The sequence below is a fragment of the Balaenoptera acutorostrata genome, chromosome 2 (genome assembly GCF_949987535.1).
Source record: "Balaenoptera acutorostrata chromosome 2, mBalAcu1.1, whole genome shotgun sequence".
Taxonomy (NCBI): Eukaryota; Metazoa; Chordata; class Mammalia; order Artiodactyla; family Balaenopteridae; genus Balaenoptera; species Balaenoptera acutorostrata.
This window is the reverse complement of record NC_080065.1, coordinates 138,570,925-138,596,512: the sequence shown is the minus strand read 5'-3', so window position 1 is coordinate 138,596,512 and position 25,588 is coordinate 138,570,925. Positions and strand designations below refer to the sequence as shown.

Sequence of the window (25,588 nt, the reverse complement as noted above, 5' to 3'; positions counted from 1 at the left end):
AAAAAGGAAACATGAGCCAGTTTACAAGGTTATGATTCTGGGTTCTTAATAAAGATTGAGCATTTATCTTCCTGCCAGGCTGGGATAAAGGCACGTTTGGAGCCAGACAACTCTGAAATGCAAACTGGCTCCACCAACTGGCAGTTCTGTGATGCTGGGCAAGTGAAAACAGAGGCAGGCTTTGGGGCTGCCTCTCTGACCACTTTCATGGGCATTGAAAGAGAGAGTATATGTAACGCCATCAGACAGGGGCTGGCTTCTAGAAAGTTATATGACTGAGAAGCCGACACTCTTCTGATCAAAAGTCTTTAAGTATTTTTCATCACTATATAGAGGACAGAGGCTGTGCTATTAGGGAAGATGGCAGCACCGTCTCTGTTTGCCTGTCCCAGAGAGGAATTCAAAAGGCTCTTGGTTCACTCCTTAGAAGGCATTCATTGCAACCATCTGGAGGCCTCCCCTTGAGGCATTCTGGTGGCAAGCAGAATCTTCGCCACTTCCTTAAATTTCTGGTGATGGCAACAAAAACATCTGTCAGACCACCCCAGTTTGGCTCTGCCTGCAAAACAATATCAGTTTTCTTCTTTTCGTTCTTTTGTTTGTAGGGCCAGCCCTGAGCCAAACACATCCTCCAGTTAGCTGATGCATACTTTTGCTTTTTCCCTCCACAGAAGGGGTATCCCATCACCAGCAGCTGTCCGGGGTTATCATTTGATAGAGGAAAGAAATAGTGAGTCAGGGGTTCATATGCCAGTCCCCGCTGACCCACTTTTGCTTCTTCTGTGAACCTGGACAAGTCTCTTGACCTTCCTAGTCTTAGGTTTTAATTTATAAAATGGGTATACTTATCTCTACTCTGCCTGCAATTCAGGACATTGCTGTGGATCAAGACAGACCATAGTTATGAAAGAGCTTTGTGGCTGCAGAATTCTGTGCCAATGTGAAAGATTGTTATTCCAGAACAACCATCACTTGAAGGAAAAGGATCAAACAGAGTGAGTGGAATTTTTTGTGTGTGTAAGCCAACAGAGCGGGAAGAGATTTTTCAGGGACTTCCGAAAGCATTCAACTGCTGCCTGGCCTTGCTGGCCTGTGTATCAGTACAGTTTGCCTCTATCACTTTTCTCTTTATATACTCTCATTTATCTATGTAATCGCCCTCAAATCCTCACGGAATTTATGCATTTGGCCTGCTTCTTTCCATCAAAGGCAACACATTTAAGGCAAAGTTGATAGCCAACGGTAGGTGTCCAATCTCTGCTGCAGAACAGAAATAAACATGAACAATAAAAGCTCCCCTTCTCTCCCTGAAAGAATTCAAAGAGAGAGCCGGGTAGAGACAGAGACAGAGGAGTGGGGGGAGAGAAAGTAGAGAGAGACCCTCCGCTAATATGCCCTTCCCCAAAGGGTGAAGAAAATAGAATTTTATGGGCAGAAAGGAACCATTTGAGGCTTTATTGCTTCCTTAACACCAGATCTTTTCAGAGAACTTTCCCTTATTTGTGAGTGAACCATCACAGCATCCCCCAGAAGACAGGTTAGCAGGACGGCCTTCTTTCCCCTGACAGCAGAGAAGAAAATGGAGGTGCATAGAATCCAGGATGGTGACGTTGGTGCCTGCAAATGGGTTTGGACAGGAAAAATTTGGGTTCAGTCAAACCTGTCTGAAGCCAGTTGCTACCATAGAAACAATTGGTTTCAGCTCAGTTACTGACTTTCTTAATTAGTTATTATATGGTTCCTAGCTGGTCACTGATAGATGAATCAGAATTCCTCCTGTTGTCAGAGATGGAAATATAACTCAAAATAGCTTAGGCAAAAGAGACCATTGATTAACTCCCAGCCCTGAGAAGTCCTGGTAAGGGCTAGCCTCTGGAACACCTGGGTTCGGGGGCTCAAAGGCGGACAGAACTCTTTCCCTCCAGCCTGCATCTTGGCTTGGGTGAGTTGGGTTTTTTCTCTTCTACTGCAGAGGGGTCTCAATCTCTCTGATTCAGAAGATAGCCCTTGAATAGTTTTAGCTTGGACTCAAAATGTAGGCCCGCTGCTCATTCAAACTGCAGATTAAAAATGTCCCAGGGAAGGATTTTAATTGACCAGACTTGGGTCACGAGATCATGTCTAGCCCAATCATTGTGGCTGAGGCAAAAAGGGACTATAATTGCCTGGGCCAGGAATGTGGGGAAGGGCAGGGTACTAAGACTGGCAGCATGGCCAGGACCACATGATCACAGGGTAACAGGAGCAGTTCCCCAAAGGAAGGGATGCCAGGTTGCCGAAACCCACAGGTGTTTACTTTCAGTATTACACTGGTTTCTTTCTAATGGTTTTCCCATGGCTGAGAAGTTAGTTTTTATATTATTGCTAAATGGTTTCTAAGCAGTTCGTTAGGCTGATTGCTCAATCAAATTAAATTAACAGCTTCTTTTTTTTCTTCCTAAGTGAGTTTGTGTGTGAAGACAGAACTTCTAGGTCACAACCCATTTTTTTGAAAGAAAAACCAAAATGATTTTTTTTTATGATCATAGTTGCAAGGCAAGATGAAGAAAAGGCTAATGGCTATTTTATTTATTAATATAGATAATTAAATGAAAAAAATCATTTTTTCCTCCCAGAATTGTTTAGATAACTGCTTAAATTTCCACTTCAAATGCCATGTACATCCAAGCTCAGGCTTTTCTGCTGAACGATCAATTTCTGCTGTCTCTTCATGATTGCATTTTTGGATAACTACATTAAAACAAGGGCTTTCTAAATGTAAAAACATGACATTTGCCTTCAGTAGCCTTTTAAAATATTTTTTTAATTAAAAAAATTTTTTGATCCCAATCTCCCAATTCATCCCCCCCCTCCATTTTCCCCCCTTGGTGTCCATACATTTGTTCTCTACATCTGTGTCTCTGTTTCTGCCCTGCAAACCGGTTCATCTGTACCATTTTTCTAGATTCCACATATATGCGTTAATATACGATACTTGATTTTCTCTTCCTGCCTTCAGTAACCTTTAGCTTTCCATTCTGAATTCCTTGCTCACCTCCCTGTGCCTATCCTGTCCTTCAAGTGCCTCTTTGCTATTCCTATCAAAAGGTACTATTAAGAAAAAACCTTGTAACAGGCATTTAAACACAGTTTGAATTTGCCACATATTTTTGCCTACCAAGAGCACTTACAAAGAAACTTAACTTTGTGGAATAAAAGGCTTTGTCCTGGATAAGGAATTTTGGGAACACAGTAAACACCAAGGAAATGTTTTTGGTTGGGGGAAATTTTTATCACAATCCTGAAGTCCCGCCATCTAGGTATTTGCCTGCTTTATTTAGATTCAAGACTAGTCTTGATTATAATTTTAGCTGCCTTAAACCAAACAAACAATCAAAAAGCAAAAAAACAACCCCAAAACAAAAAAAACCCCACATTCCTCAGATCATGGTCCAGTTTATCCAGATACACTTAACTAGCCCTACCTACAGGGCTAGAAAAAAAAGCCAGACATTGAGTTGTAGGGTTGTTTGAACGTGAGAAGATCTCTTTGCTGCATGCAAAGTACCCTGGACTTTGAGCCAGGACAGCTAGCTTCTAGCTAGTCTTGGTTTAACCAGGAACTTATGTGACCCTGGGCAAGTCACTCTCTAGGGCCTCAAGTTTACTTATTTATAAAATATAGTTGGATAAAATAATGATTAGATGATTTCTAAGGTCCCTACCAACTCTTATTAACTGTTCTGACTCTCATTCATTTATGTAAAACACTCATCCAATGGAAAGGCAAGTGTCTCTCCCCAAGGACATGTGAGCATGAAATCAGACAGTGCATGTAAAATGCCCAGCCCAGAGCAGATGTTCAACAGACCACCACTAGTTATTGTGCCACGTGGTTCCTGTATCTTGGTGTTTATGGACTGATTTTGGGTCCTGTTTTCTTTGTTGGTAATAGCAGCCTGTGACAATAGTCCAAACACACATATATAGAATCCTTACCTACAGCCAAGGATCCCCTGCCATGTGAGGCATATAAGATACTATTGTCAACATTTCCCATGGGTCAAAAACCCTACAGTCCTTTAAGAATTGAGGAGATGTTTTGCTCTAGCAGGAATGGTGAACATGTTGCAAAGCAGCTGTCCTTCCTCATCTTGTGTTCATGACTTGCTTTATGAATCCATCATCGTTCCCTTTTACTGAGTACAGACAGGGCCCAGAACCCCTCTCATCACAGTGTCTTTGGTGGCACGATCCCTCTTGGTGCCCTAGAAGTCACTGGCTCCTTCTCTGGTGGCTGCATGCATAGTCAAGCAAATGCCACCCATGGGTGGTGGGTCTCTCTCCTTCTGGTAGTGTCCTTCTGGGGCTTTTTATTGGACTCTGTCATGAGGACAGATGGCTTCCTGTGATTTGTTCCTGTGTTGTAGGAATTAACCGGAATTCTAGGTGGCTGAATTTCTCCTTCTGCCTCTGGGCCTCAGTTGTCTCAGGTATCGAGTTGGGATGGTCATTCCGCCTCACAGGCTTCCTGCTGTGGAGATTAAGTGAGAGGTGTGGCGTGAAGTGCCTACACCGTGCCTGGCATATAGCAGATGCCCAAAATATGTTTCTTGCTGAACTCAGTACCTGATCCCTGAGTGAATTTCTTTCCCAGCCCAGAAAACTTCAATTGCCTATTTCAGGATGAATTAAGTAGTAGCTCCCCACGTGCAGTCCAGCCTTCTCGTTGCTTTTGCCCTGGCTGTGTGACGCCAGCTGCATCAGGAACTTGCCCTACCCCAGACAGGCCCTGCCTCATCCTGCCGTCATGCCCTGGCTTGTTCTGTTTGCCCTTCTTTGAAGGTCTTCTCTTTTATCTATGGCTGTGTAAGGTCTGCAGACACTCAAGGCAACACATACATGGCATCACCTCCTTCCCTGATTTCCCCCGTCAAAGAGCATTTCAGCGGTACGTCTCCCATTCATCAAGTCATTCAACAGATGTTGATTGAGGATCAGTTATGTACCAGGCATTGTGCTGAGGCAGACAAGGTCCCTGGCCTTATGAATGCCTCATCTAGATGGGAAGAGATAGACTTCAGAGTTCCCTTTCTAGAGGCTGGAAAGGCACTTTGCCTTTTTATCCATCTACCTTCGACCTCATGTTATACTTAATTGTGTTTATGAGTCTTATTTTTCCTTCCTGACTATCAACTCTCCAAGAGACAGGACTATCTCTTATTTGCTTCTGTAGTCCCCATGACATCTACCTGTGGACATGGCTGCTTGTTGCCTATGTTTGTTAGAAGCAAGAAAGTATATTCTGGGATTAAAAATTAAGCTTTTGGGGAGTAGATAAGGCTCACCTGTAGGTTCCTCAGCTGGTTCTGGCTGTAGAGTCGCTTGTAAAAAGAGACTGGCCAGAGTGTGAGCCACTTCTGCAGGCAGAGACCTCCGCTCTCTCCTCAGTCACAACTGTCGGCTCTGTCTAGCTGCCTGATGGACTCACCAGCCTTGGCTTCTCGGCCCTGTCTAGATTTACACTGTGGGCTAATCCCTTCTGGACTCAGCCTGTTTCCCTAAAAATCAGTTTCTTCCTTGTCTAAATTGATGTAACTGTTCATCTTCTCTGATGGTTCACCTGACTTAGAATCCTTGACCTTTTTCTATTCAGGCTTGTCTCACCATCATCCGTATCCCGACATGCTACTGAGACGCTGTAATTACAGAAGGCAGAGTTTCTCGACCTCAGCACTATTGACATTTTGGGCTGGATAATTCTTTGTTGTGGGAGGCTTCCCTGTGTGTTGTCGGATGTTTAGCCGCATCCCTGGGCCTCTACCCACTAAATTCCAGTAGCAACATCTACCCCCAGTTATGGTAACCAAAAATATCTCCAGACATTGCCAAATGTCCCAGGGGGCACGACATTGCATCTGGTTGAGAACCACTGACATAAGGCTATACCCAGGGATCTTTGAGATCAGTTAGATTAATCCCCCTTCTCTCATTTCACAAGCAAGGTCACTGAGGCCTAGAGGAGGGAAATGAATTGCCCAAGATCGAACCACAGATTGGCAGTGATGGAGGCCATAGACTTTGTATCTTTTCTATCTTAGTCCAGTGCTTTTCCTTAGCATGGTGAAATCTCCTTAAGAGACAGTCAAGTAAAGTGAAAAGGGAGTAACTCTGGAGAGAGACAAACTGGGATTAGAATGGAGATCAAGTCATTGGTTGGCTGCATGACCTTGGGTTCTGAACCACTCTGAGCTTCCATTTCCTCCCATGCAAAGGAGGGGTGATAAATTCCCACCTCACAGAATTGTGTTGAGGACTAAATGAGATGTTTGTAAAGCTCTAAAATCTTACCTGGTATGCAGTTAATCTAAGTAAATGCTGGTTCCCTCCTCCCTTGTATGTAGTGCCATAAAAATGGCAAGCATACTATTGAGGAGAAGTTAGAGTTGTTGCCAGCAGGACTCAGTGCCTGTGGAAGATGAGGCTGATAGGCAGTGCTTTCCAGTGGACAGTGTTAAAAATGCAGGTGGTGGGATTTGGTGTCTATAACGGAAACAGCCAAGTAGTTTTCCAGTTTGGAAAATAACTGGCTGTGCTGAAAGCTGACTCATTTGACAGAGTGGTTTCCTCTCCCCCTGTTTCCTGAGTATGCTCCTCTGATGATTATATCTTATCTCTAACATCCTGTGTCTCTTTCTTCCCCCAGCAGAATGTTATTATTACAAACATGCCTAAAGGGTAAAAACGAGCATTTAGAGCCAAGTTGAGGACTGTATCCCAGCCTTCCCTCGTATTAGATGAATATAATGGTATTTTTTCTCCTGGAGATTTGACTGCTCTCAGGTAACCTGGGTTCTGGTGTTAGTCTGGCCACAGACAACCCTAATATGATGATGCTTTGAAATTTTCACAGTTTTCATGATGAGCATTGTTTTATCCCCAGGGTGGCCTGATTGTAGTGGTTCTCAATCCTGGCTGCACATTTTAATCACCTGAAAGTTCAAAACAAAACAACAACAATGAAACGACGACAAGACAACCGTGCGTGCACGGTTGTGTATTTGGAGATGCATCTTGGGCATTGGTGATTTTGTTTAAAGTTCCCTACGTGACTCCAGTTAGGGTCAAGAGTCACTGCCTATTTTGACACCAGATGTCCCATAGCTTTGGTAGGAAAATGAGGCTCAGGTAGTTAATTTTCTTGTCCTAGGTTGAAAAAGCAGGAGGAGGAGAAGCCGGGTATTGTGAATCCCGATCTCATCTACTGACCTTTCCACTTTCCACCCTAGTACATTACTTCTCTGCTCAGGGTGTGATCTGGAAACTTAAAGAAACAAAACTTGTTTGAAAATTACAAAGCACTATATTAGGGTTATTTGTCAGTGGCCAGACTCACACTAGAACCCAAGTTACCAGATGGCAGTCAAATGTCCATGATCCCAAGGGAGAAAATGTTATTCTAGTCATCTGATAGGAGTGAAGAAAGTGGCTTGTTACTCAGGAACCTCAGTTTTCTTATCTGTAGTGTAGGCTAGGAATGGACCTCCGTAGTCGTGCTTTCCTAGAGGGAACATTAGCATTTGGTAAGGAAGGAACTTGCCATCTTGTCTCTCGATGAGGACAAGTTGATTTTTGACACTATTTTAGTGATATTCATGCCCATTTGTGTAGGGCCTTGTTGACCCCCTCTTAGTGTGTATCAGAGTGTTACTCAACAGATAACCTGAACAGGGCTGTAAAAGATGGAAAGATAAAGTAAGGAACATTAGAGGCTATATATTTCAACTTTCACACCAGTGGCATCTCCTCAACCGGGGTTTGTACCGACTCCAGGGGCAGCCTAATCCTACCATGGGGATACTTTGACCATTGGGAAGTCCTTGTTTAGTCCCAGAACTGATCCTGGTCTTGTCCACACAGAAAGCTAGCTCCACTTCCCGGAACAGCCATGAGGATCCTTCTCCAGGCTGAACCAACTATTCTGCAGGGGATCTGCTTTTCAGTCCCCTTTCCAACCTGCTTGCTGCTCTTTAGCCTGGATCTATTTTAAAGGGGCCCAAAGTGACTCTTCCTCCTCGTCTCCTTTTGGGCTAATCCTGTCTGGATTAGTGATCGCTCATGCCCCGAGAGGATAGATTGGCTTTCCCAAAGGTGTGGCAGGTGTAGCTTGAACCATTCCATTTTCAGTTGCTCTGGTATTACAGGAAGGCAGAGAACTGTTTGCCTGTGATTTTCCTGTCCACCACATATCATAACCTGGTTAACAGGGAGATGAGCAACGTAAAGCCTTTGGATTCCAGGCAGAATCTCGGCTCTGTTACTTATAAGACTGTGAGGAGGTTGTGATATCCCTTTAAGTCTGAGATTCCTCATTTCTTAGCAGGCCACTGTCATGATATAGAAGATATGAAGTGCGCTTAACATAGTAAGTGCTCAGTGCATGGTAACCTGTGCTCTTGTAGCCATTATGATCATTATCCCAACTATTTGATGGTAAGGTGACAGAGGTCAGTTTTCTCCGTATGGCAGCTGGTGCTAAGGGCTTCTTCATTCAGAAGCACCCTAGATGCTGGAGGTGACTGCAGGTGGGTCTGAACAGTGACCGGAGCTTCACACAAGTCTGCTAGCTTCTTTCCCTTCCCCCCACCCTTTTAAACCATGGCAGTCGCTGCCTGAAATGCCACTGTTATTTGAGACCTCTGACCCCTGCTAATGTGCAAAGTCCCCTGGGAAAGAAAGCACTTGAAGCCGTTCTTCATCACTGGTATTTAAGTGTCAACAAATGAGTGAAAGAATAGATTTCAGGCAGGAAGGGGGCGGTCATGTGGTCTGTGGGCCAAGATTATCTATTTATAAGTCTGGTCTAGATTTGGTTTTGGTTGTGACTTGCACATCATAAATATACCTGGACTCCAACTTGGGGATGTCTGGAAGACACCCGCTGTGAGCCATGCAGTTCCCTAGGGGTACTGTGACCACTGCAAGTTGAACCCTGTTCCTTATGCAATTGGAACCATGGCCCTTGAAAACCAATACCATTCTGTCTTTTTGTTGCTGTTATCTTATTTGGATGAATAACTCACAATGATCTAGTTCATCTGAAATGACTTGTTTGAAGAGCTGTTTGTGAGTCAGGAGTACTGGTCACCATGAAAAATGCACTGAACTTAGGCTTAGCAATAAGAAAATAACAGTTTAGAGCTCTGGCTTCAGAAATGGCACAAAAATGGAATGGACAAATATGAAAAGTAGATAATGGATCCACAGTGATTTAATTCTTGGTGATATTTTCATTTTATGCAAATACCAAAAGAAAAAAAAAACCTGGTTATTTGAAAGAAAAACAGGAACCAAGAAAAATATTTAGTGTTTGATCAAGCAAAAATCCTTTCACACATCTGCCAAGAGAGTTAAAACAAATAGAGATGTTAAATAAAAGGCCCAGGTACCAAAGAGCAAAATTTAATGAAAGCCAGAACTGTTAAGTATGGATTCCTGTTGAGAAAAATGTCAGTCTCTTTCAGAGTTTTCCCATTGCTCTATTTTTAAGAAAAGTGTAGTAAAAATACATAATACAAGTTAACTTTTTTCTTACTTTTGTTTTCCCCATCACCCCTCCATCGATGAAAAACATCTTCTGCTGGAGTCGTGGACCCCCACATAGCATAGACCCTCATTTCTAGCATCGGTGGTCTCTTCCTATCAGATCATGTTACTGGTGAGCTCACTGGCTGAAGAGGCATCTTACCAGGCCAAAGGCAAAAGGTCTTTGAAGCAAGTTGATGGTAGAGGGTTATTTCTAACTCCTCCGAAATGCAGACTCCCTAATGGTGGCTCATATCAGATTCTGCAGTGGTAGCTTAAGGGTTGGGAAAGATCTGGTGAGAGGTCAAGGGATGGGGAGGACACCAGCTGGCAGTGGCAAAAAGTGACAATCCATCTTGAGGGTCCTGCTTCACGTACCATGCCGACATTGACACGTGAGAGACTGAACAACAACACTTGAGTTGAAAGGGCAAAGAGTTTGATGGCTCTTTGCTATGGCTGATGAAAGGAGGATGAAAGAGACATAGAGATGGTGGGTGTCCACAGAGAGAATCCACAGATGAAGCCAGTCATGCTGCCCCCACTTGTAGGTAGGCTCCAAAACCTTTAGTTTGTCAATTGCTAATGATAACCCGTAGCAGAGAGACTGGATAGAAGTAGGGAGTAAGGGAACAAGCCAGATTATGGTTATCAATGAGAGCTGACGACACATGGCACGCACTGAATCATGCACCTAGGAGAGTGGCTGCTGGAGAGCTGGAAGCCGATTGCACCAAGAATGAGAGTTGGGATCTCCAAGATAGCTATCTGCCTGGACCCACCTCCCCAAGACCCCAACCAAAGTTGTAGTCAGCCTGGATTTCTCTCCATAAACTCTGTCACTTCTCCAATCTTGTTTTCATTCAGGTTGTAGTCACAAACATGGGCCTGTTGATTCTGGTCATTGGAATACAACATCCTCATTCTGTCTTAGCCAGGGGGAAGGTTGGCCTCCTTGGGTGAGAAGTTGGGGTCAGGAATCTTAAGGTCCCCCAGTGTTATTATCAACTTATTCCATCTCCCTATCCTCCTTCAAATCATTCAGCCTTGGACATTTTACTTTCTAAAGATGACAGAAGGTTATCTGGCTACCTGCTAAAACAACACTTTTATATGGACATAAAAACTCAAGTTTTCTAGGTCACCAAAACCCTAAGTTTCATACTTGGTCTCTCAGTCGTAGGACAGGGCACACCGTGGAAGGTTCTATTGCTTGTGGGCTTTGACGAATCTTCCTCTTCCAAAGTTCTTCCATCAGCTTTCTTTTGCATTTAGCTTGTATAACATTTCCCCCCCACATCAGACGCTCTGAAGAGAGAGTCTATTCTACAATGGGGTTCCTGCTCAGATGTCGAGCAAATGACAGGTGAGAATCAGGGGTGCTATCTCCATGGATGCCAGCTCTTCTCAAGGCTCTACGTGGTTCAGGAGGCCAGTTGCCCTTCAGCCACCAGAGTGCCTTTGGGGCTTGAGCGTAGCAGGAGGACACAGTCCTCATGGCTGAGCTTGACTCTGTGAAGAAGCACACTGTTCCACCTGAGGCCTATGAGACGGCTGTTACACATTCAAAGAAGCTTTATTTGAGCCTCTGGCAATAACTTCACGAGTCCTCTTCTGACTGCACACCTGCTTTTACCTTCTCCGCCACCCTGGGTCTGAGTTGCGTCACACGTGTTCTCAGCTAAATCAGCGCCTAGGCAGTGCCCTGTGTGTGGGAGGCAACCCACTCCTGCAACAACATCGGTCTCCACCCATGGCTTGGGGCCGAGGTGTGGAGGGGAATCTGGAGAGCTCCCATGATGAATTCGCTTGAAGATTGCTTTTTTCCTTTTGCTTGCTTGTCAGGTGGAACGAATCTTGACTCTCCAATCTGAAAACTAAAAACTAAACTAAAGTGGGATGGGTCGGGAGTTGGGAGTAAGAAGGAAAAGGAAGGGGCCTAACAGAACCTGCAAACCATGGATATTAATAAGAAAAAATATATAGTGCACACACTAAGACGCATGAATAACCGAATTCAAAGAAAACAGGACAGCTTCCTCATTAGTGCTCCAGTGACTCCGTGTTCAGAGACACAGGCTCTATGTAACAGGGTTATTCTCCCCTTATTGCAGTACAGTGTTATGTGTCATCCTCACTTAGCAAACGGAAAAGGGTGAAAGAACATCAGAAAAGGAAAAGGGGCCGCAAAATGGTTTCTCAATTCTTCAGGAAAATCTGTTGACTCATCCTCCTCGTGGTCATGGTGGTTGGTGGCGGTGGCATTTCATTTTGTTGTTTTTGGCACTGAAGGGTTTGGGATGGAACTGGGGGAGCCTGGGCACACTCCCCAAGGGGTCTCCGTCTGCTCCAGTTACAATCCGGTGGCTCCCAAGGGCATCCCTGAACTGTGGCTCATGCAGGGGATCGATTGCATGGACTTGGGGAAGTCATGGCTGACCACCCGGCCGTTCTCTCCACTACCGCCACCGCTGGCTCCTGCCCCGCTGTTTCGGGGGAGTGTCGATGTCCTTATGGCTTCATTGATGGATTGCTGTGGGATCAAACAGAAACCCTTTTCAGGAGGACCGGGGGTTCTTCCCCAGGTCCTTGGCAGTGATTGGCAAGGAGAATGAGTCAACACTGGACTTAAAATGTTGCCCCACTCTCTTCCCCATCCAACTTTTTTCCTAATGTGTAATGCTAGTCTTGACTTCCCACGAACCGACAAAACTGTTATGTGGCTCTGGACAAGTCTGATCCCCTCTCTGGACCTCACGTGCTCTTGATTTAGTAGGGTGTGCTGGATTGGGTGATCTCTAAGATCCTTTCCTGTTCTTATATTCTGTGATTTCTAAAGGTACAACAGATCCATGGTAGTATTGATGATAATAAACATAGCAACACGACCAAGTAGAAGACTCTAGAAATGGGGTTTAGGAAACTTGGGTTTTAGCCCTGGTTCTGACATCAGCTAGTTGTGTGACCTTGTGCATGTTTCCTTATCTCTCTAGACCTTTTAAATCTCCATGTTTGTCAAAATGTAATTATCTGTGCACCTACTGATTTTATTAGCAAGAATGATACTATACTGCATGAAAAATGAGTTGAAATGTTAACAAAAAATTGAGGGTGTATCATTGTTAGCTGAAAATTTAAAACTACCTCTGATTTACTTCTGGAAAAATGCTATCCTACCTCTAGCAGCATGTGTTAAGGGAATGCCGGACTTGTTTGAATAATACAGTCAGCATAATGTAATTGGAAAGAAGCATGTGCTAAAGAAAATGAGAATGAATTCCAAAGATCAATATCTGCACGTCATCTGCTTCCCATCAGCACATGTAACCTGTACTTCTAAACTGACACATCAGATCAGTGCTACTGATTTGTGAAAGCTTGTGACTTCTAGAATGTTGGAATTCTAGATGTGAGAAGAACTCCAATGATCACCCCAGGATCAGATGAGTTAGAGAGAATGCTCAAGACCACAATCTGTAATTAGATCCATATCCTATTAGACAAGAGGAAGTGTTCTGTTCCAAGATCCTTTGGAGAAAGAAACTTCATGACATGAAATTTAAACCCTCTTCCTATCACTTCCAACTTCCCGTTGAAAGATACCTATAGAAATGTTGAGGTAGGGCTTAGTTTCTTGGTGGGAATCAACACAAAGGAGAATGAGTTGAGGGGTATATGAGTTGAGAGGTTTCTTTCTCTAAGATCACCCTACCCATCCTTCAAGACTCAGTTTGTTCCTACCTCCTTGAAGTTGTCTTAGACTGCCCCAGCAAGTCCTGCCCCCCATCCCTGCCAGTACTCATGCATTAGAGATTCGCTTGCAATGATTCTGCTTCAGGTATGTAACTTTCGTCTTCTTTAAGAGAACTAACTGTCTGGAGAAGGACAAGGGCTGTGTCTTCTCAATCCTTAGCTACCTGCCAGCGTGTCTAGCATGTTGTTAGAGGCCCAGTAGATATCCTTGAATTTGTCTAAGAAAAGCCAAACACATAGGGCCATTCTCAGAAAGTTGATGGCTTCCTCTTTTGCACATTGGCATGATTCTAGTGATCAGAGAAATCAGTCAAACTACTGTGGCCTCACGGATGTGAACAGGGCAGTTTTGACCCCATTGTTACTCTTTCTGCTGTGCTATGCTGGGAGGATCCTCTTATTACTGGCAGTTCTGACAGTGTTTTAAAATATTCTTTCTTTTAAAAAATCCATGATTCAGACAGATCTGCCCCATATGATGCTCCACCCACATGGGTTCTGTCTCCTCTTCAGACTCCTGGATGTGATTTATTTACATTCTGCCTGGTTGTCCTTCACGGAAGAGGAAGTGTGACCTGGATAGCATTCTTCTAAGTCAAGGTCACATAAACACCACTGTGATGCTCTATGGGGGAAATGTGAAAAGAAAACATGAGGAATGCATGGTTACTTATTCTCACTTTTAAAATGTTGAAAAGAAAATAACTTTTTATTTTTGTGTGTGGGCAGTGTGGAACCTTCTATGGATTAGCTTGGAATGTCTATCGTCTGATTTTTCTTTGCCACACCCCTTTAATTAAAAAAAAAGTTCACACAGATCACCCTGGGCTTTGTTTCTCAAAAGCTCGCACGTATTTCTGTAATATTCCATGGAAGTTGGTGGTACTTGACAAATTCACCTTAAAGGAGAAGGCTGGTATCATAATCTATTGGTGCCTATCAAAATCTGAGATAATTTAGCCAGGCATGTAGCTAAAACCCTCCAAGTTCATGTCATTCAGAATTGGTTTTCAAGGAAGGTGAAGGGTTCTCAGAGGTAAATGACTCCATACTGCCATTGATGGTGGGGGTTACCTGCTTACTGGCTTTCTTTCTAATCTCAGGAGAAGGGAGGAATAGAGTCAAAACTTTGGAGTGGGAAGCACTGCTAAAAATGACTATTTCACTAGTTCTCAAACTTGGCCACATGTTGGTATCATCTGGGGAGTTCTGGGGAAAAAAAACACTGATGCCTGAGACCTACCCCAGGGATGCTGACTTAAATAGGTATGGTGTGTGGCCTGGACATCTGGAGTTTTAAAAACTCCCCAGGTGATTTTAATACGCAAGCAAGGTGGAAACACACTGATGGAGTTGATTTCACTTTATAGAGAAACTGAGGACTTGTTACTGACTTGCTTCAAGTTAGTTATCTGTGACCTAGGATCAAAGTGGATGACCTCCTGACTGTGGGTCCTCCTCCCCCCTGTAGCTAACCAGTCGTAAGCTGATGTCATTTCTCCCCTTGCCTCTAGGACCTGAGGTTCTCTCCTGTCCATCCTTGACATACCAGCCATTCTTTAAGTTCATCCTTATAAGTTGTTTTTGAAACTGATACTCAGGGAGAAAAGGGTGAGTGAAAAGTCCAACCTCAAAATCACCCAAGTTGGTGCTTCAGAGACTCATTTCTCCAACAGTGATTACATCCTAACTTCTCAGCTACTTGCTTTTCTAAGAAAAGTCTGCCCAGCCTCTGCCTGTCATAGAACAGCCTAATAAAAGCTCAGCCCTGGGTGATGACCTCATCCTAGCATGCATGCTGAGAGCCAGAGGGACCACCTGCTGTGGAGGATGCCCCCTGCTGTGGAGGATGCCCCCCTCCTCCACCTGACCACGTCACTCAGCTGCGCATTAATTGCAGGGAAATGTGCAAAGCCTCAACGTGTGGTTTCTACACAACCCTTGTCAGCACAGCCACTACAATTATGAAAAGTCAGCGGCTCTCCTGGGGGTGGGAGCAGCTTGGGATTATTTCTTTGGGGGAGCAAGGTGGTGAATAATAAACACCCTGGTTGTCCTTAATATCAACTAAGGGCTCAGGTTCCTGTCTGTTTTCCTGGGCAGAGGGGAGGGACAGGGCGTCTGAGACTTCATTCAATTTGGAGTATGTCTTGGGTTTTATATTTTTGCTACTGTATGACAGTTTCAATTATACTGAAATGTTGTGGTCGCCTGAAGTCCCTTTCTGAGTCCCCAACTCTCCCATGCTCTCCTTTTCCCTCAGTCTTCCTGTGCCCAGTCTCCCTGGCTTTCCTCTCATTTCTGGGCAAGAGTTCTGGTCTTTTGGTCTGTGATACTTGTGCATCCTTTGGTAGCAATTGTCTTCCCCTGGTTAATTCTTTTCCTGTTTCAAGTGTGTTAAACATCAGTTTCTCAGGGAAGCCTCTCTGTCCTGCCCCAGACCCCATTCCCCGATCAGGACTTGAGAGCATGGACCTTTTTCTTCAAACACTCATTGAACATATACGTATTTGCTTGTTTCTGTCTTCCAATTAAATTCTCAGCTTCCTGAAATCAGAAGTTGTGCCTGGTTTGTTCCTGACTGTGTCCCCAGTGCTGAGCAATGCCTAGCAGGCAGTGGTTCTCCATATGTCTCTGTGGAAGGACTGCCTGCAGGGTGCCTTCCCACCATCCCTGTGACACTTGTTCTGTGTCCTGCTCATGTGACATCGAAGGGGAAAGTGTCTCAATAATGCACAAGCAAAAGATCACATCCCACGGATGGCCTCAAGAGCTAGATCAGGCAAACCTAAGGATAAGGGCTGCATCTTATTTATCTCTGCACTGAGGGCTGGGTTTTGACGGGAGGTAGTAGGTGATAAAAATTATCTGTTGCCATGTGGTTGGGGAGGAGAGAGAAATTTATGAGAAGTAGCTTGGCTGGTACCAAGAACCCAGGCTTTGCAGGGGCCATGCTGGAAGTCTAATCCCTGTTCCTCCAGCTCCGAGCTTATGTGACCTTGTTGGAAAAACTACTTAGCTTCTCTGAACCCCTATTTCTCCATCTGTTGAATTGCAAGAACAGGGTTAATGAAAATGTATATAAAGTGCTTTGAACATGAAAGTTACTGAAAAGATATCTTTCCTTTATTCCTTCCTTCCTTCTCTCTCCTTCCTTCCCTTCTTTCTCTTTTCCACCCCCTCTTCCTCTTTCTTCTCTTTTTCATGCAGAGTGGGGAAGGGCTCCTAATACACCCTTGAGAAGTAGGAGGCTGATCATGAACTAGGTTTAGGGGCTCCAAGGTCTTAAGAGTTGGCCACATACTGTGACTAAGGAAAGAAACAAGAGGGAAGATTCTTGCCAAAGGCCCCGGACACTGTCATTGTGGCCCACTGTGTGAGGCTGGAGGCTGCACTTCTGAAAAGAGTTAATCTGCCTTTGGAGAAGGCAAAGTACAGAATGATAAAGAGAACTGCAAACCTGGAAAGTCTGAGGGGCAAGCAGAATGTGTTCACGTATCTCCTTTGGATAAGAGAGAAGTTGATGGAGCTTTGAAAATTAAGGGTTGGGTTAACTAATAAGGACCGTAGAGGCATCTTTTCTGCAGGTGGAAGATTAATAATTCTATTAGGAGCCTCAGTGAGTTGGACAGAAGTTATGCCAACCAATGGAATTAACTATAGAAGATTGTGATGAAAGACCTTGCATTAATGATTCCAAGAGATCCTGATGTTGGCTCCTGAGAAATTCGATATTTTCTTTGGAAAGGGAAGGGTGAGAATGTCTCCCAGAAGTTATGACATGATTCAGTGGCCTCTTATGAGGATTCTTGTCTTTACCTGAATGTTGTGACTTCAGCAGTGAAGGTCAACATTGTACAGGTTTAAGAGGATCTTAGTCATTAGTCACCCTGGTACCACCACCTGGCACTGACTATGAATAGTGGGACATGGTCATCCCACAGTAAGGGCCGGAAGTCCAGCTTTCCTGCTTGGGGATGCCTGGTCTCATCAGATCTTGTGAGTACAAACAGATGGGAGCAAAAGCTCTTTGGATGGTGTTGTGTGTGCTTCCAGGCTGGGCGGTTTTGATGGTTGTGTTTGCTTAACCTAACAGCAGCTCCTTCCAATGCCTCACTTCATCCTCCAAGAGATTTTCTCTAGATACAATTCCACGTTAATTTTTACTAATACTTACCCTATGTATGTGGGATGTCCAAAGAGAAATCAGACACACCTTCTTACCTTAAGGAACTGACAATCTCTGTAGCTTAAAAAAGCCTGGGACATATAAGTAGGGGCTATAAAAGGGAAGTCTTACGGAGGCTGTAGCTGGCCACTAATAATAATATATTATTATTATAAATTCTAGTTATTATTATTTATTGAGGGCTTACTATGGCCCAAGCATTTTGCAGAGCCCTTTATATCAATTTTTTTCATATAATCCACAACAGTTTTATGAGTTCTGTACTACCACTAGCTCCATTTTATAGAAAAGGAGGATCAGAGAGCTATTGAAACTTGTTCAAGATGACACAGTTAACATGAGGAGCAGGCAAGATTTGTGGTCAGACATTCAGTCTCCAGAGCCTTGCTTCAGACCCTACACTGCAGTATGTTCTAGGGGAGCTCCTACGATGTGTACTGGGCCAATCCTGCGACACTGGTTTGGGTCATGGCCCATGGGGAAGGTTTTGGAGGGTTGTAAAAGTTGTGCTCACCCAGTTCTTCTCCTGTTCCCCTTGCTGCCTCTGGAGTAAACTTTCCTCACTTTGGAGGGTAAGATAAGAGAGTCTTTAGGCTTATGTTTTGGATGGAGTAGGCAAAGAAAGCTTTTTAGGTTCTAGGAGACTTTGTTGTGTCCAGCCAAGCTCCTTGGAGGTCTACACTGTGTTTAGGATCTGAGGCCCATGCTTTTGCTGTGCTTTGTCCTTTCTGAGAGGACCTGGATTTGAATGACCTGGTCAAGGGTAGGATGGAGGTGCTCCTAGGTTCCCTGGCTGAATACCATCACATTACCATCCCTTAATTATTCCTTGTTATTATATCTTGGGAAGATGCCTTTTAAATGGGTCCTATGGGACAGAAGACAGGGAGAGGGATTGACCTGCATAAAGGCGCACGGGTGGAAAGCATGAGATTCTAGGAGAGCAAATCCTACTGACGAGTCCTCTTAGTCTAGCCAAGTCAAGGTAACAGCCTAGGGTTCATTGCTCAGAATGACTGTGCTTCTTTCCACTTCTGTTGGTTTGAATCCCACTTGTCCTTCCTCTTAATTTCTGGTTCTTCCTGGAAGCCTCCTCTATTTCCTCCCTCCCTTTTATCCCTATAGGCCTTCCTCTCTATGTCACAGTTTGGCTCCCTGAGTAGTTTTTCTGTGTTACTCTTTGTTAAAAATGCTGAAGGTTACAGACTGTGTCTTAGTGCTCTCTTCCTCCTCATGATGTCTTGCTCATGGTGTTGCTCACATGAAGAACACTTCCTTCCAAAAATATTTTCTTACTGAAACTAGATGATGACATGTGAGGGGCCTTCAAGGTCATTGAATCCAAACTCCCTTTGGATACTTGAATCTATAGCCTTGTCAGGAATTATTCAGCCTCTATGTGTATACCTCCAGTGATGAGCTGCTTGCTGCTTATTGGGATAATCCATCCCATTTTGAGGTAGGTAGCTCTGAAAGAAAAGTAGATCTCACTTACTGTGTTCATATCTCTTCTCCATAGCTTTTAGTCCTTAGTTCTTGTTGTATACTTTGGGACCCCACAGAACTAATATGTTTTCTTTCCCCCCTGAAAAATCTTCATGTTTTTACAGACAGCTCTCATATCTTCCATAATTCTTCTCTTTTCCAGTTAGTTGTCTTCAGCTATATTTGCTGTAGTTTTGGGTCATCTAATTAATGTGCTTACCATTCTGGGGGCATGATCCTCTTTGCCAAAGTCCATCTTACCATATGGTGGCTAAGAAAAGACCTCCCTTACCGAGCATGGCGAGATCATCCACCTTGTAGAGGGAGGATACCAACCCGCCCCCACCCCCACCCCATCTTGGGAGCTACACTTCAGTTAACGTGACCTCAGGGAGAATCTACCTTTGTAGCAATCACTCTTGCCTCACACTACCTTGAATGCCCACTTAACCCTTAACTTTTCATCTCAGCCCCCCATCTCTGGCTGATGCATTTGTTTTCTCAGGCCTTATGTTTACCCTGACACGCGCCATCTTCTTTCTTCTCTCACCGCTATGTCTTTCCCTGTCACCTTCCTCAAAACAGCTTCCTGTCATCCCATGCCTCGGGTTGACCTCAACCTCCTGCCACTCCCCACCCTTTCTAGTAAAAGGACTCCCAGAAAACTCAGCTGTATCACAGAACAAGTTAGGAAAAGGGCCTGGGAAGACGATGCCACCTTCATCCTCTTGGATTCGCTACGCGATTTGTAGCAGAACTCGATTAAGGCAACCAGCATGGCTAGTCCAAGTCCTCCGATCAGGATGTAGAACACGCCGGCCACATTGCTGAGGCTCAGAGCGCTTGTCTTGTCCTAGGAAGAGGAGGGGGTGGGGGGAGAGTCAAGTGAGCCAAGGGGCTAGAGACCATCCAAGAAACAGCATTTTAACACACATACACTCAACCCCATCACCCTCTTTAACATTCACAATAGTTGGAAAGGCTTTGTATTTATTGACAGTGTGTTAAACATTTCCCAGGGAAAAATGTATGCATGTGCGAGCATATGTGTGTATAACAATTTTTCGAGCATCCCTGATTACATTTAATGTATAGTTAGATTTCCCCTCCTCCCCAATGCACGTTTGAGGGTGGGAGATGACACAAGAAGTCAGGGAGCAGCTTCTGCCAAGATCTGCATGCTTGAGCTTACTCCATTCTTTCAGGAAACTGTGTCCCTTCCTTTTCAGCTCAGTTCCTGCCCCCCCAACGCCATGGCTGCTCAGCAACGCATTGGCCTTGCTTATTGTTTATGCCTGTGAGTGTTTTTCTGCGAGTTGGTACTTAAAATGAACTTTCTCCTAGATGTGCATTTGAATTCAATTTAATAAGACAGTTATTTTATGTATAATAAAGATCAACAAATGTATACCTTTAACTTACTGTGCTGAATCCCAATTGAGGGAAAAAGAAAACCGGGGGCTTGTAATAGAAAAAAGGCACTGAGATAGAAAAATGGCTCTCTTAAATCCTAATAATTATGCTTAATTGGAGTCATTTTTCTCGTGGAGGTGCTTGCTGAAAAACACTGTAGGCAGACTCAGGTAGCTGAATTTAGAAAGCTCTGTTGCCTGGGCTAAAAGATCTTGCACTGGTTCTGGATGAACAGGATTGTGGAACAGGATACTTAATTCCTAGGGTCATGGGGACAAGTTGTCCATGTTCAGTAGGAGGTGGACAGAGCTCATTTCGTGGAGCCTGAGAAAGGTCATCGGTCAGTGAGACCACCCCTGAGTTCTGTCACCTCTAGTGGGGTTCAAAAGTGGGGGACTGGGGGACAGCATCTCCCCAGGTGGTGAGAACAACCAAACAAAACTGCTGGTCATGGGGGAAGGTAATGGCTTGGGGAGAGGGGGATCAATCAAACTCTTGACACAGGCAAGGGAACATCTTTAAATCTTAGAAGCATACTCATCCCCAGATGTCACAGTGGCTCGAACACCTTTGTTTATATTGTTTGCTCAGGTACAAATTGCTCATCAAATTAAAATGAAATGCACGCCTCAGCTGGCACAGGCACACGGCATGGTTGGTAGGTTGGTTGGTGGCACTGGGTGGGATAAAGCTTTTACGTGTCTCCATGTGTTCTTTTTCAGGTGGGGTTGTAGGCGAGCCACGCAAAAGGTGAAATGTCATGTCCTAGGGACTCCTCTGACATCTGCCTATTGGAATCTGGGCGTGGGGAAAGGGGTCAGTAATTGACCAAGTCAGTGGCCTCTGCCTTAGTTCTACTCGGTGCATTGTACAGGATTCAGCAGGGCTGAGCTTGGGGACTGCAGCTGGCAAATAGCAGCATCCCTTTCCTCCCCAGAAGCAGCCTGGGCCAGCAGAGCTGTAGGATTATCTAAAGCATACCCCTCTGGTGGCTTCCTGTATTGCTAAAGCAGATGGTTCTTGAATATGGGTTATACTTGGCAAGGCATAGTCTGGCTTTGGAAGCAGTGGAAATGATTAGTCAAAGGGGTAGAATTTCTCCTCCTCTGGTATCACGGCCTGATAAAGGAAATGTGCAAAAATGAGTTTGGTGCTTGGTTCAAGAGTTGGCTGAACAAATAAATTCCCACTTGGCCTGATTTTTCAGAATGCTCAAAATATCTCCCTGTTTGTTGTTTGGGAGTTGTGTAATTCTGCTGGAAAGTAAGTCTTTAGAGTTCTTGGAGGACTTATGGTTTATAGAAGTTCCTATAAAACTCTTCTGTGTGGTGGGGAGGCATGTTAATATCTTATCAGCTCACACCTTAGAAAAGAGTGGTTGACAGTGAAGCTCAGAGAGAATGGATGGGGAGCAGGCCTGGGGGAAGGTGGTAGACAAGAAGGCCGGGAGGAAAGGATTGAGTCCCGCTGACTTCACCAGCTGATCAGCCTTTCAGTAGCTGAAGTGCATCTTGCCTCCTGGTCACCAAAGTGGTTTCTGTTTCCTTCTTCATGGTCTTTTCAAGTTCACTTTGGTTGTGGATTGTCTTCAAGGATAAGGGAGTGGTGGGCATCTCTTTTTTTTGTTACTGTCTTCAAAAAACCTTAAGAGGCCATCTCCCTCCCTGAATGTAAAAGGTGGAATGTCCATTTCTGATATATCTTGGAAGGAAGTATGGTCAGATCTTCATAGGGAAGTGGGAGTAGGAGGCATATTCTATGTATCTGCAGAAGGAGGAAGGTCCAATGACTGAGAATCTGATTATGTCTGGAGGTGGAGAGCATCCCTCACTTCTGAAGGAGGTCTCTGTGGTCCATGGGGATGGCAGTGTATGTTGGTGAGGGGACATATGCCACACAAAGAGGGCAGCCAGATGGTATGGGCACTGCCACCTCTTGCAGGACACAGTGCTACTGATTCTTCTTTATGTTCACACAATCCTGGGAAGACCTCTAGAATCAAGGGAGCACCTGGGCCCTATCACCACCAGTGTCAGAAAGCAAACTTAGATGAAGCCCTACTGTCTAAATTTGGCATAATTTGATAGGATGTAGAATGAAGGGCTGATCTTGGTGTCTTCTTAGCCCACGTAGTTGAGGAGTTTACATTTAGGCAAGGTTTCTAATTTCCCTTATGTGCGCCGTTGGCTTTTTTTTTTTAAACATCTTCATTGGAGTATAATTGCTTTACAATGTTGTGTTAGCTTCTGCTGTATAACAAAGTGAAGCAGCTATATGTATACATATACCCCCATATCCCCTCCCTCTTGTGTCTCCCTCACACCCTCCCGGAGGCCCAAGGCCATAGCCTTCCATTGAGCTGCCGTAATGGCTCTCTTGGACTACCTCTGTTGGAATATGATGGGTATCCTGGGGCAGGAACAAAAATTCCTTTTATTTAAGGACCAGAGCTCTGATTCCTCTGTATCCATGTAAGAGGGGACTTTCTCACACATTTGTGTACAAACAGCCATGTTCATGTTTCATGAGGAAGCTACATGCTTCCCAGCTTTGACCAGGGAGGTGAAAGACAGAATCCTAGTCTCCTGTGCACCCTCTGGGAGACCCCATTCTCTTCCCCTCCCTTAGCAGCTGCGCTCCCCAGAGCCAGGCAGCTTGTTGGTGGGTGTGAAAAACTCACAACTTATCTTCTGCCAGGAGTGGGGAGAGTGACAGTACTGAGAAGAATGACAGGTGAAAAGAAAAAAAAAAATTCGCATCTTTCAGAATTGTTGGGCTTGTTGTTATGGTGACGAGGCCCCTCCTTCATCTGTTCCCCTTAACCTATTGTCTTGTTTTGTCACCTTCCCCATGTGCAAGAGAGATTTTTTTCTTTTTCATATTTTTCCTTGCTCTTCCCACATAATGGGGGACTGTCCCAGACTCCCTCTGAGTTTCTGAGCCAACATCCCTTCCAAGAATGCAGAGATGGCTTAAATCTTCATGGGCAGGGTTGAGCCAGGTCTGAGGCAGAGAGATGCTTTTTAATGGCATAAGTAGAAAGTTCTAAGGAGAAGCCAAGGTCTTTGGCCATAAGACCAGTCCCTCCTACAGAGACTGGTGCTGCCCATCAAGTGAGGTCTACTAAATCTGGAGCAAGCTTCAGGTTTCTCCAAATGCTTCCATTCCTTCTTTTCTTCCTGGTGTGAGAGTTTGAACCCCCAAGAAGTAAAGGCTGCAGCTTCTGTTCTCCTCTGCCTTCCACAGATTTTCTGATGTGTGTACAGCTGAAGTTTTAGGGGCTCCTGCAATCCATCCCATGCTGTATCTGTAACCTGACTTTGCCTTTCAGGGCCATGAGAATAGTCCAACCCTTCTTCTACCTATTAGCCTTTCTGCTCCAGTAGGCTTTCTCTTGTGCTTTTCCAAACCTTATAGTTTTGGCCTAGGTGCCATTTTCCTGAGTGGTTGGTTATTTCCTGGGAGTGGAGACTCAGTGGTTGGCCAAGCTCACTCACAAGCGAGGACCAAAGTGGAGGAGTTATGGGAAGGTGGATTTGATTGAATTAAAGCAAGACCTTTCAAATCAATAGAGCCATCCAAAGGTGGAATGCCCTGCTATGGAGAGTGGTGAGTTCCTCAAACATGGATGCATTCAGGAAGTAGCTGACGAGTTCATCTAAGGGATTCAAGCACTGGACAGAGAGTTAGACCAAGTGACTTTTGACATTCGTCCCAATCCCCAGAGATGCGAGGCAGCTAAGGAGTTCCTAGAGGGCCTGGGATCATGTCTTTTATAAGTTCTCCCTAGAGACTAACCTCTTTAGGGGATGCAAAAAAAGAACTCATGTTAATTGGCAGCTTCTGCTGTTCCATTTCCAATCTAGGCCAGTTCCCCAGCCTGCATAATTTCCCCAAGAGCAACACAGGATGAGAATTGGCCCATTGTACTAATAATTGGCAAAGCAAATTCTGCGAAAGTGAGGGCTGTGGGGGCAGCTCTTCTCAGCAGCGTGTGCTCAGGGACCGGCTGCTGTACAGTGCACCGCAGAACCTCCTGACTGGAAACCAAACTGCAGCAGAGAACTCAAGGAGTCCGTGTGGGTTGTGGAAGGGAACCCAACTGCTGGCGGAGGCCCCCTCCAGAGGGGGAGGAATTTTCCAAAACAGAGGCACCAGTCTGAGGGTCAAGTGGGCGTCCGCAGAGGGGGCCTTTCACTGTGAACTGCCTGCCTGGACTATGCATTGGAGAGCTGGGGTCTTGTGTGTCAGAGGAGACTAGCGGAGCTTCTGGCTCATGGCCCCAGAGACAGTGTTTGAAAGGAAAAATCTTTGCTTCTGTCTAGTTCCTCCTCCTGGGGCAGTGATGGGAGATTTAGGATGTGTGGCTTAGGGACACTGGGCAGGGCCTAGCGTGTTGCAACATTTAGTCTCCGATCTGGGTCACTGCTGTATGTTGGATGTGTCATCTTGGAGCACACAAAACTCCCAGGAGATGGATCCTGAAGTCACCGGTTCTCTCTAGGCCATTGCCTGGCTGCCTTACAGAGACTGGGAGCCCTGACCCTGTGCAGGATGCTTGGCTGGAGCCAAAAGTCTCCGTGGTTTGGGGGAGATGGACTGCCTTCTGCATCTCTTTGTCTCAAGGATTTTCCTCCCATCCTTGTCGCTCTGACATTGCCTCTTGGGCCTGTCTTTAGTGCAGGAGTCTGCAGCGGGTAGGTGGGGCAGGGAGTAGAGCAGAACATCCCTGTATGATTCCAGGTCTTTCCAGGTGGTTAGTGCTCTTTACCTGTGACAGGGGCAGGGAGAGGGGTTTGTACACACTGCAAGGACATAGTTGGCAGCTTTCATTCTTTTGCTTTCCAGGCCTTGCTGAGGGTGGGGGTGGGAGGATGAATACATCCAGAGGGGATGGACTTCCCCGTTGGTGGTGAGGCCGTGTGTCATAGTGAAAAGAGGTGGGGCTTGGATGCAGGAAATCTAAGCTGAGTTCTTGCCCAGGTTTGTCACTGAGTCGCTGGGCAATCTTGGCGGGGGGGGGGTGCGGTGGGTCACTAGGTGGGTGTTGCCCACCTCTGGATAGCATGGGAGATGGCATTAGATGATACATGGAACTAAATGACCCTGACCACAAAGTGAAGACGTTATTCACTTTTCAGTTCTGTTTGAATCCTTCTGATTAAGCCGGTGAGAAAGTCTCAG

General features: G+C 45.0%; 1 protein-coding gene across 4 annotated transcripts in view; it reads right to left on the bottom strand.

The window, feature by feature from the left end:
• Positions 1 to 1,418: 1,418 nt before the first annotated feature.
• Positions 1,419 to 25,588, bottom strand: part of GRIA1 (glutamate ionotropic receptor AMPA type subunit 1) — a 316,336-nt gene continuing 292,166 nt past the window's right edge. The window contains exons 15-16 of one of the 4 annotated variants that reach the window (XM_007165498.2): positions 19,710 to 19,844; positions 1,419 to 1,617 (exon numbers count right to left, since the gene is read on the bottom strand). In XM_007165498.2, the coding sequence (XP_007165560.1) occupies positions 1,426 to 1,617; positions 19,710 to 19,844 (327 nt within the window). In that variant the 3' untranslated portion in view covers positions 1,419 to 1,425. The other 3 variants (XM_007165497.3, XM_007165496.3, XM_007165499.2) reach the window with 3 other exon arrangements.